The sequence below is a fragment of the Rana temporaria genome, chromosome 12, assembly GCF_905171775.1.
Source record: "Rana temporaria chromosome 12, aRanTem1.1, whole genome shotgun sequence".
Classification (NCBI taxonomy): domain Eukaryota; kingdom Metazoa; phylum Chordata; class Amphibia; order Anura; family Ranidae; genus Rana; species Rana temporaria.
In genome coordinates this window covers 138212668-138225167 of record NC_053500.1, presented here as the reverse complement: position 1 = coordinate 138225167, position 12500 = coordinate 138212668, and the positions used below count along the sequence as shown (strand labels likewise).

The following is a 12500-nucleotide window of genomic DNA, read 5'->3' as shown; positions in this document are numbered from 1 at the left end:
GCCAAATACAGATCACCATGGGGGTGCCAAATACACATCACCATGGGGGTGCCAAATACAGATCACCATGGGGGTGCCCAATACAGATCACCATGGGGGTGCCCAATACAGATCACCCCGAGGGTGCCCAATACAGATCACCCCGAGGGTGCCCAATACAGATCACCCCGAGGGTGCCCAATACAGATCACCCCGAGGGTGCCCAATACAGATCACCCTGAGGGTGCCCAATACAGATCACCATGATGGTGCCCAATACAGATCACCCTTGGTTGTGCCAACAACTCATCAGCAAGCCTCTGCTGGAGCAAAGGGTGAAAATAAAATATCAACATATTTCAAATGCGTCCAATTCCCTTGGCGGCCGTTGGCCACTCGCTGCACGCAAAAGCTCGGCAGAGCTCAATGCGGCTACGCCATTATATAATTTTGTCCGGGGTTTAACCTCCGGCAGTCTGAACTGCAGCATTCCGCCCGATTATATAACCACAGACAGGTACTGCGCACAGAGCGATTACCTCATCCGCTATTTCCACAACAAGCATCAGGTCAGACCCCCCCCCCCCCCCCAAAGATGATCTGTGCACCGACGCGGGAAGACACGCAGATCTCAGCATGCGCAGCCTAGAGATGCTTGATAAATAGGGCAAAATGTGGCGTGCAAAAAAATCAGTGCCCCAGGGTAGCCAATCAGAGCACATTTCTGCCACCGGAGATAAGCAATGCAAGGAGAACTCACATGTGGGAGCAGCGAGATGTACGATGATCCCCCAAACTCACACTTTAACCCCAACACTGACCCTTCCTCTAACCTTCACAACAGCCCCCCCCCCCCGTAACCACAACACCTCCCTTTATCCTTCACAATGCCCCCCAGATCCCAACAGAGCCCCCCCCACATAACCTCAACACTAAGCCTCCCTTTATCCTTACACTGACCCATACTAAACCACCCTCTAACCCTAATATTAACCCTTCCCCCTCCCTATAACCCCAATACCCTCCCTATAACCCTAACATTGACCCTCCCCTCCATATAACCCGAACACTAACCTATACTGTAATCCTAACAGTGATCCCTGCCCCCCCCCCCCCGTAACCCCAACACCTTCCTTTATCCTTCACACCGACCCTTCCTGTAACCCTCATATTAAACCACCTTGTACCCCTATCACTAACCCTAACCCCTCCCCAGGGATGGACTGGCCATTGGGACTACAGGGAGTTTCCCGGTGGGCCGATGGCTCAGTGGGCCGGCTTCAGTGACAGCAGACTGCCGCCCCCCTCCGCTCCTCTGTCTCTCCCTTCCTGCAGCGCTCATCTCCTCTTCCTCCCCACAGCGCTCACCTGGGGGGAACAGAGAAGCAGGGGGAGGACCAGAGGAGCAGGGGGGACGACAGAGGAGCATGGGGAAGGGGACAGACAGCTGACTTAATAGCTCTGGCCTGAGAGTTTCTCACTTCTGCCTAATCTTGTCCCATAAGGGGGGGGGCACCGAACTGATTATTTTCCCCGGGTGATATAATGTCTAGCTTCCCCATTGGTACCGCCTATAAAAGTACCAGTATCAGCCGTTGTACTCTAATAAAATAGAACAGCTAGTGGCTAGTGAAGGGGGAAAGGGGGCTTGGGTGGCCGGGGGGGGTTGGTGCGGAAGTTGTCCGGCCGCCATGGGAGAGACCTGTCAAAGTGGGCCAGTCTGGATGAAGTCCAGGGCCAAATTTTTGTCCCAGTCCAGCCCTGCCCCTCCCTGGAATCCTAATATAATACCACCCTGCAACCCTAATACTATACCACCCTGCAACCCCAATACTAACCTTCCCCTCTCCCTATTACCCTAACACTAACCCTCCCTCTTCCTATAACACTAACCCTCCCTCACCCTATAACCCCAACACTGGCCTGTTCTGTAATCCTAAAAAGTGACCCCTGCCACCCCCTCCCCCCCATAACCCCAACACTAAGCTTCCCTTTATCCCTCACACCAACCCTTCCTGTAATCCTCATATTAAACCACCTTGTACCCCTATCACTAATCTTCCATATAGCCCTATAACTAAACCTCCAGTAAAATCCTAACCCTAACACTGACCTATTCTGTAACACTGATTCACCATATAATCCTAACACTAATCCTCCCAGTATCCCTACAACAAGCCTCCTGTAACCCTAAAAGTACCTATTCTGTAACACTAACCCACCCTGTAACCCTAATATCATACCACCCTGGAACCCTAATACTAACCCTCCCCCTTGCTGTAACCCTAACACTACTATACCTGTAACACTGACCCTCCATGTAACCCCCCCAAAACCAAACCTCTCCGTATCCCTAGCAGTAACCCCAACACTCCCAGTCAATTTCTGTACACCGGAAAACCTGGTCTGAAAAAACCCCATAGATGGTGAGAGGAGACACACTTCTCACCAAGCAGGACTGATGGTGGTTCAGATAGGAGATTTGGCCCTCAGAACTTTGCTGGCAGGGGGAATGGCCTTACAATGTGACACATGAACAGTGAAAGACGGGTGGTGGGATCCGTTATCATTCAAACAAAATCTCCCAAACTCTCAGCAAGTCTCTACTGGTGAACATGAGCTCCACCAATACTTGGACGGCCTTGTTGCTGGTTCCTAGGGCAGGGTTTCCACAGGCTCAGTCCTTAAATATCAGACAAAATGCCTCCAAGCCATTGACAATGATACAGAACCTTGGCAAGGTGACACAAATCCTGAAAACATAACCTGTTGGGCGGTACCTTGGGTTGGGAATTGCTGCTCTAAGTAATTCTTACATAGTACAATCAAGTACATATAATTACATAGTTAGGTTGAAAAAAGACAAAGTCTATCTAGTTCAACCAATAAAAAAAACTTTCACAAGTACCAAACCATTATTATTTATTCAAAGCACCTATGCAAGGTGAAGGAAATCCTAAAAGCATGACCTGTTGGGGGTATTTGAGTACAGAGGTTGGAGACCATTGCTCAAGGCAATACCTACATGGTATAAACAAGTACCCCCCAGTAGGTGATAGTTTGGAAATTTTCCTTAGATAAAAAATTGCCGTCATAGGTACCAAACCATTGATATTGATTCAAAGCACCAGTGCAAGGTGAAGGAAATCCTAAAAACATGACCTGTTGGGGGTATTTGAGGACTGAGGTTGGGGACCACTGCTCAAGGCAATACCTACATGGTATAATCATGTAGCTCCGGAAAACCATAGTATGGGAATTTCCCTTAGATAAAAAATAGCTGTCATATGTACCAAACCATAGTTATGGATACAAAGCACCAGTGCAAGGTGAAGGAAATCCTAAAAACATGACCTGTTGGGGGTATTTGAGGACTGAGGTTGGGGACCACTGCTCAAGGCAATACCTACATGGTATAATCATGTAGCTCCGGAAAACCATAGTTTGGGAATTTCCCTTAGATAAAAAATAGCTGTCATATGTACCAAACCATTGATATGGATACAAAGCACCAGTGCAAGGTGAAGGAAATCCTAAAAACATGACCTGTTGGGGGTACTTAAGGACTAAGGTTGGGAACCAGTGCTAGTCTAGACATTACTTACATGGCACAATCATCTCACAGCACCTACCACCACCTTTGCTTTTAACTACATGTTAAACGGCCAGCCTGATATTCCATCATACTAAATGATCCCTCAGCTGTATAAGAGTATTCTTGAATGGTCTTGTGCATGGATAGGCAATTACTAAACATGACCCACCACCACCACACAGCACTGGGCCCCCCAGAAGTCAAACTGTCAACTGGGTTGAGGATTTCCAGAAGTAGTTTCCAATGCAAGTCCTGAAGCCACCCAGATGGCCAAATGTCCTCTCAAAAAATAGCCCAAGACCCAAAACCATGTAATCAGATACTTAGTTGGACTCAGAGAATGGTCTTCAACCAATAGAGAACTAGTAACCCTTAAAATGGATACCCACAACAAATGGGCCCCCAAAAGTCAAACTGTCAACTGTGTTGAGGATTTCCAGAAGTAGTTTCCAATGGAAGTCCTGAAGCCACCCAAATGACCAAATGTCCCCTCAACAAATTGCCCAAAACCATGAATTTGGATACTTAGTTGCACTCCAAGAATAGTCTTCATCTCAAGGGTTACTAGTTCTCTTATGAAGACCATTCTTGGAGTTCAACTAAGTATCTGATTTACATGTTTTTGGGACTTGGGCTATTTTTTGAGAGGACATTTGGTCATCTGGGTGGCTTCAGGACTTGCATTGAAAACGAATTCTGGAAATCCTTAACACAGTTGACAGCTTGACTTCTGGTGGGCCCTGTGTTTGTGAGTATCTAATAAATAGAGAACTAGTAAGCCTTGAGATGGATACCCACAAAAACTGGGCCCTCCAGAAGTCAAGCTGTCAACTGTGTTAAGGATTTCCAGAATTCAGCTTGACTTCTGGGGGGCCCAGTTTTTGTGGGTATCCATCTCAAGGGTTACTAGTTCTCTATTGATTAGATACTCACAAACACTGGGCCCACTAGAAGTCAAGCTGTCAACTGTGTTAAGGATTTCCAGAAGTAGTTTCCAATGCAAGTCCTGAAGCCACCCAGATGACCAAATGTCCCCTCAACAAATTGCCCAAAAACATGTAATCAGATACTTAGTTGCTCTCTAAAATTGGTCTTCATCTCAAGGGTTACTATTGGTTACTAGGCTAATAGGGTTACTCTATTGATTGAAGACCATTCTTGGAGTTCAACCAAGTATCTTATCTACATGTTTTTGGGTCTTGGGCTATTTTTTGAGAGGACATTTGGTCATCTGGGTGGCTTCAGGACTTGCATTGGAAACTACCGTACTTCTGGAAATCCTCAACACAGTTGACAATTTGACTTCTGGGGGGCCAAGTTTTTGTGGGTATCCATCTTAAGGGTTACTAGTTCTCTATTGGTTGGATACCCACAAAAACTGGGCCCCCCAGAAGTCAAACTGTCAATTGTGTTGAGGATTTCCAGACGTAGTTTCCAATGCAAGTCCTGAAGCCACCTATATGACCAAATGTCCTCTCAAAAAATAGCCCAAAAACATGTAAAATCAGATACGAAGTTGCACTCCAAGAATGGTCTTCAACCAATAGAGAACTAGTAACCCTTCAGATGGATACCCACAAAAGGGGCTCCATGTAGGAGAAGGGGAAATGCATACAAGGGGCAAATTAGGTCACAAAGCATGGATGAATACTCCAGAGACAGATCAAAGGATCCACCGACTGAAGAGAGAAGACCTCTCAAAAGATTATTTCATACACATGCCACCGAAATTGCCCAACACTGCAAAAAATAAATAAAAATCAAACACAACACACATACCCAACCATAAAAGATGACGCATGAAAAATTTGGATCTCGCTAGATACATTGCAGAATTGGCCAGAGGGGCAATAAAAACATAATGGAGTCATGTGATGGCTTTGCTGTATCTCCAATGGCCTCAAACTATTCTCCGTAACCCTCTTTTCTGCTCAGCCAATGGCAAGAAAGATTGACAGTAACTATTTAAAGCCAACATTGCACGCAACACTTCAAAAAGAAAACAAAAAACATTCCCATGGCCCCAATGCTCAAATCTCTGTGCAATTGTCGGAGGACGCCACACACATGAAGACGAAAGGTACAATCATATGGGAATCCCAGGCAACATACAGGTACGTAGTGCCAATGGGTACCTTAGTGGCACCCTTTACTTAAAAGGGTTAATTTTTTTTTGGAGGAGGGTTATTGCTGACACAGATGAAGGCGCCTACCCTGCAGAGATACGGTGCCCAGAAGGATAATGGCCGCAGGCTGGGCAGCACACACAACATTGTGGCACGCAGCGATCGATCGATCTCATGCCTACCTCTCCATGTAGCCACGAAAAGCCTTTAATCCCAAAAGCTGCACCGGCGATTAAGTAGGAAAGGGTCAGCATGTCCTGAGTGGGGTGACCGGGACCCAGGAGGCGACTGGCGCTGCCATTACACGTCCCTGCGATTCATCTTGCGCTGCTCTGCCAGGCTTCCCCGTCTCTGCCTGGCACATTAACAACGCTCAGCTGCCCTCCGAATCAGAATCCAGGGACTGTGCTGGAAAGGGGGAGGCGGGTCTTTTTGACTTTTTTTTTTTTCTTACATAGTGGTGACATTCCATTTACTGCCCACTCTGCGTACAACACCCCCCCCCCCAACAACACGCGCTCTTACAATGCCACCATTCTCTGCCCATTCAATGCACTGGCACTGTTGGCTTACTGGGATGCAGGAGGTTAATGCTGCCTACAGGAGCACGGACATGAACAGGGAACATGATGATCTCGCCGGACTCCCCTCCCCCTTTATATCATCCCTTACCCCTCATAATGTCCCTGCACTCCCATCCCATCCCCTTTATATTATCCCTTCCCAGGTCTGTACACCTGCCATGCCCATTGTGAGGGGTTCCCACCATCCCTGTGCTGAGTTCCCGGGTCTGTACACCCGCTGTGCCCATTATGAAAGGTTCCCATCATCCCTGTGCTGAGTTCCCGGGTCTGTACACCTGCTGTGCCCATTATGAGGGGTTCCCACCATCCCTGTGCTGAGTTCCCAGGTCTGTACACCCGCTGTGCCCATTATGAGGGGTTCTTACCATCCCTGTGCTGAGTTCCCAGGTCTGTACACCCGCTGTGCCCATTATGAGGGGTTCCCACCATCCCTGTACTGAGTTCCCGGGTCTGTACACCTGCCATGCCCATTATGAGGGGTCCCCACCATCCCTGTGCTGAGTTCCCGGGTCTGTACACCTGCCATGCCCATTATGAGGGGTTCCCACCATCCCTGTGCCGAGTTCCCAGGTCTGTACACCCGCTGTGCCCATGAGGGGTTCCCACCATCCCTGTGCTGAGTTCCTGGGTCTGTACACCTGCTGTGCCCATTATGAGGAATTCCTTCAATCCCTGTGCTGAGTTCCCAGGTCCGTACACCCGCTGTGCCCATTATGAGGGGGTTCCCACCATCCCTGTGCCGAGTTCCCAGGTCTGTACACCCGCTGTGCCCATTATGACGGGTTCCCACCATCCCTGTGCTGAGTTTCTGGGTCTGTACACCTGCTGTGCCCATTATGAGGGGTTCTCACCATCCCTGTGCTGAGTTCCCAGGTCTGTACACCCGTTGTGCCCATTATGAGGGGTTCCACCATCCCTGTGCTGAGTTCCCAGGTCTGTACACCTGCTGTGCCCCATTATGAGGGGTTCCCACCATCCCTGTGCTGAGTTCCCGGGTCTGTACACCCGCTGTGCCCATTATGAGGGGTTCTCACCATCCCTGTGCTGAGTTCCCGGGTCTGTACACCCGCTGTGCCCATTATGAGTTCCCACCATCCCTGTGCTGAGTTCCTGGGTCTGTACACCCGCTGTGCCCATTATGAGGGGTTCTCACCATCCCTGTGCTGAGTTCCCGGGTCTGTACACCCGCTGTGCCCATTATGAGTTCCCACCATCCCTGTGCTGAGTTCCCGGGTCTGTACACCTGCTGTGCCCCATTATGAGGGGTTCCCACCATCCCTGTGCTGAGTTCCCGGGTCTGTACACCCGCTGTGCCCATTATGAGGGGTTCTCACCATCCCTGTGCTGAGTTCCCGGGTCTGTACACCCGCTGTGCCCATTATGAGTTCCCACCATCCCTGTGCTGAGTTCCTGGGTCTGTACACCCGCTGTGCCCATTATGAGGGGTTCTCACCATCCCTGTGCTGAGTTCCCGGGTCTGTACACCCGCTGTGCCCATTATGAGTTCCCACCATCCCTGTGCTGAGTTCCTGGGTCTGTACACCCGCTGTGCCCATTATGAGGGGTTCTCACCATCCCTGTGCTGAGTTCCTGGGTCTGTACACCCGCTGTGCCCATTATGAGGGGTTCCCACCATCCCTGTGCTGGAAGCCACAATGATTGGTGGAGAGTGCGGATGTTTTGCTAGGACAACCTTGCTATTTAAGTATCAAAATCATATATGGCTCCACCCACCATGCCCTACCTATACCCTTAATCACGTTGGGGGTGGAGCTTCTATAAACTGAGATATTTATGGAGGAAACAGAAGAGGAACTGTCCTTGGACAGAAATAATAATAATAAAAAAAAATCTCTGGCTATAAAAAATACAAAACAAAAAACAAATAAAAAACACAAATGAGGAAAGATGGTTGGATGAAATGTTAATTTCATATGAAAAAAATAAATAACAAAAAGTTCAACTTACAAAAGTCATGTGAATAATAAGATATGATATAATAATGGAGGCAGGAAAATGTACAGTGTATGGACACGACTTCTAGCTGATTGTACAATCGCTTTTCCATTTACCAAACCTAAACAAAAACAAGTTATTCGATTTGTATCCAATCAGGCCGGCTTTGTACTAGAAAGCAGACGGGAGATCTAATGGAAATCTTTACAATCAGATTGTATCGTTTATGGTCAGTTTTTTTACATCAACAATAAGAAATGTCCCCAAAAACACAACATAAATCAAACAGGATCAACACACTGAACACATAAAAATAAATAAATAATCTGTTCTACCAATGAGAACAACCTTCATCCCGTCTCTGACCTTCAATCCCGGGAGGCCAACTTTGCCCAGCACCTGCATGTGACACATATTGTACCGCCCCCTGTAGACAGCAGCCTGCATTTCCTATAACTAGGACCATCTCCCGTATTGTGTTTGCAGTCTCTGACCATCTCCCGTATTGTGTCTGCAGTCTCTGACCATCTCCTGCACTATGTCTGCAGTCTCTGACCATCTCCTGTAGTGTGCCTGCAGTCTCTGACCATCTCCTGTAGTGTGCCTGCAGTCTCTGACCATCTCCTGTACTATGTCTGCAGTCTCTGACCATCTCCTGTACCGTGTCTGCAGTCTCTGACCATCTCCTGTACTATGTTTGCAGTCTCTGACCATCTCCTGTACTATGTTTGCAGTCTCTGACCATCTCCTGTACTATGTTTGCAGTCTCTGACCATCTCCTGTAGTGTGTCTGCAGTCTCTGACCATCTCCTGTACTATGTCTGCAGTCTCTGACCATCTCCTGTACTATGTCTGCAGTCTCTGACCATCTCCTGTACTATGTCTGCAGTCTCTGACCATCTCCTGTAGTATGTCTGCAGTCTCTGACCATCTCCTGTAGTATGTCTGCAGTCTCTGACCATCTCCTGTACTATGTCTGCAGTCTCTGACCATCTCCTGTATCGTGTCTGCAGTCTCTGACCATCTCCTGTACTACGTCTGCAGTCTCTGACCATCTCCTGTACTATGTCTGCAGTCTCTGACCATCTCCTGTACTATGTTTGCAGTCTCTGACCATCTCCTGTATTGTGTCTGCAGTCTCTGACCATCTCCTGTATTGTGTTTGCAGTCTCTGACCATCTCCTGTACTATGTTTGCAGTCTCTGACCATCTCCTGTATTGTGTCTGCAGTCTCTGACCATCTCCTGTACTATGTTTGCAGTCTCTGACCATCTCCTGTACTATGTCTGCAGTCTCTGACCATCTCCTGTACTATGTTTGCAGTCTCTGACCATCTCCTGTACTATGTTTGCAGTCTCTGACCATCTCCTGTATCGTGTCTGCAGTCTCTGACCATCTCCTGTACTATGTTTGCAGTCTCTGACCATCTCCTGTACTATGTTTGCAGTCTCTGACCATCTCCTGTACTATGTTTGCAGTCTCTGACCATCTCCTGTATCGTGTCTGCAGTCTCTGACCATCTCCTGTACTATGTTTGCAGTCTCTGACCATCTCCTGTACTATGTTTGCAGTCTCTGACCATCTCCTGTATCGTGTCTGCAGTCTCTGACCATCTCCTGTACTATGTTTGCAGTCTCTGACCATCTCCTGTACTATGTTTGCAGTCTCTGACCATCTCCTGTACTATGTTTGCAGTCTCTGACCATCTCCTGTACTATGTCTGCAGTCTCTGACCATCTCCTGTAGTATGTCTGCAGTCTCTGACCATCTCCTGTAGTATGTCTGCAGTCTCTGACCATCTCCTGTACTATGTCTGCAGTCTCTGACCATCTCCTGTATCGTGTCTGCAGTCTCTGACCATCTCCTGTACTACGTCTGCAGTCTCTGACCATCTCCTGTACTATGTCTGCAGTCTCTGACCATCTCCTGTACTATGTTTGCAGTCTCTGACCATCTCCTGTATTGTGTCTGCAGTCTCTGACCATCTCATGTATGGTGTTTGCAGTCTCTGACCATCTCCTGTACTATGTTTGCAGTCTCTGACCATCTCCTGTATTGTGTCTGCAGTCTCTGACCATCTCCTGTACTATGTTTGCAGTCTCTGACCATCTCCTGTACTATGTCTGCAGTCTCTGACCATCTCCTGTACTATGTTTGCAGTCTCTGACCATCTCCTGTACTATGTTTGCAGTCTCTGACCATCTCCTGTACTATGTTTGCAGTCTCTGACCATCTCTTGTACTATGTCTGCAGTCTCGGACCATCTCCTGTAGTGTGTTTGCAGTCTCTGACTATCTCCTGTACTATGTTTGCAGTCTCTGACCATCTCCTGTAGTGTGCCTGCAGTCTCTGACCATCTCCTGTACTATGTTTGCAGTCTCTGACCATCTCCTACACTATGTTTGCAGTCTCTGACCATCTCCTGTACTATGTTTGCAGTCTCTGACCATCTCCTGTACTATGTTTGCAGTCTCTGACCATCTCCTGTACTATATCTGCAGTCTCTGATCATCTCCTGTACTATGTTTGCAGTCTCTGACCATCTCCTGTACTATGTTTGCAGTCTCTGACCATCTCCTGTATCGTGTCTGCAGTCTCTGACCATCTCCTGTACTATGTTTGCAGTCTCTGACCATCTCCTGTACTATGTTTGCAGTCTCTGACCATCTCCTGTACTATGTTTGCAGTCTCTGACCATCTCCTGTATCGTGTCTGCAGTCTCTGACCATCTCCTGTACTATGTTTGCAGTCTCTGACCATCTCCTGTACTATGTTTGCAGTCTCTGACCATCTCCTGTATCGTGTCTGCAGTCTCTGACCATCTCCTGTACTATGTACAATTGTATTTCCGGGGCCCTTCTCTGGCGTATTTTGGGGCTCACCTTGAATCCGATGTCGCCCTTCTTGCAGCACAGACAGGCCAGCATGAGGAAGATGATGGTGATGAGTCCGGAGAAGGATACGGCCACCACGGCCAGCGAGGACGGCCAGGACAGCTCACTCAGCAGGGGGCCATCTGTAAAGAGAGCAGAGAGGTGAGTGGAGACCAATCGGAATTCTTCTTAGGAGGACACAGATATCTGCACAACGCCACTCGCCCGCCACAATTCCCCCCCCCCCCCAAACCCCGGGAACCCCAGAAGGTTCCATCATTACAGGCCACGCCCCTTCTGGACCTCTTCTTGGGAAAATGTTGATGACAAGTCTCCAATGACTGGGAAGGGAAGGCAATGACGTATTTCACTTGCTGCATGCTTCTTCCTTGTCTGTGACTCAAAACACTCCACTCCAGAGACAACCAGGCAACCAGCATTTCCCAGAGGAGATCAATGATGATGACTAACTATGTAACTACCGGTATGTAAGGGTGATGGGGGAGATTGGGATGATGAGGATGCTAGGGGTCATGGGGATGATAGGGGTCAAGAGGATGATGCGGGTGATGAGGGGAAATGGGAATGATGAGGGTGATGGGGATAAAGGTGATGGGGGAGATGAGGATGATGAGGATGATGGGAATGATGAGGATGATGGGAATGATGAGAATGATGAGGATGCTAGGGGTCATGGGGATGATGGGGGTGATGAGGGGAGATGGGAATGATGGGGGTGATGAGAATGACTGGGGGGGGGGGTGAGGATGACTGGGGGGTGATGAGAATGACTGGGGGGTGACGAGGATGACTGGGGGGTGATGAGAATGACAGGGGGGGTGATGAGGATGACTGGGGGGGTGATGAGGATGACTGGGGGGGGTGATGAGAATGACTGGGGGGTGAGGAGGATGACTGGGGGGTGAGGAGGATGACAGGGGGGGTGATGAGGATGACTGGGGGGGTGATGAGAATGACAGGGGGGGTGATGAGGATGACAGGGGGGGTGATGAGAATGACAGGGGGGGTGATGAGAATGACAGGGGGGGTGATGAGGATGACTGGGGGGGTGATGAGGATGACTGGGGGGGTGATGAGGATGACTGGGGGGGTGATGAGGATGACTGGGGGGGGTGATGAGGATGACTGGGGGGGTGATGAGGATGACTGGGGGGGTGATGAGGATGACTGGGGGGGTGATGAGGATGACTGGGGGGTGATGAGGAGGATGAAAGGGGTGATGAGGATGACGGGGGGGGGGGGTGTTGAGGATGAAGGGGGTGAGGAGGATGACGGGGGGTGATGAGGATGACATGGGGGGGGGGGGGTGTTGAGGATGACTGGGGGGGTTATGAGGATGACTGGGGGGGTGATGAGGATGACATGG

At 49.0% G+C, this 12500-nt stretch overlaps 1 protein-coding gene across 5 annotated transcripts in view; it reads right to left on the bottom strand.

Annotated features, from left to right (window-relative positions):
* The window catches only part of AATK (apoptosis associated tyrosine kinase), a 64653-nt gene extending 58563 nt beyond the window's left edge, over positions 1-6090 (bottom strand). For all 5 annotated transcript variants that reach the window (XR_005744497.1, XR_005744498.1, XR_005744499.1 and 2 more), the window contains exon 1: positions 5883-6090. Coding sequence is in view for 1 of the 5 variants with exons in the window: in XM_040330943.1 (XP_040186877.1) it covers positions 5883-5954 (72 nt within the window). In the remaining 4 variants the exon portion in view is untranslated. The remainder of the gene's footprint in view (positions 1-5882) is intronic.
* Positions 6091-12500: the final 6410 nt, after the last annotated feature.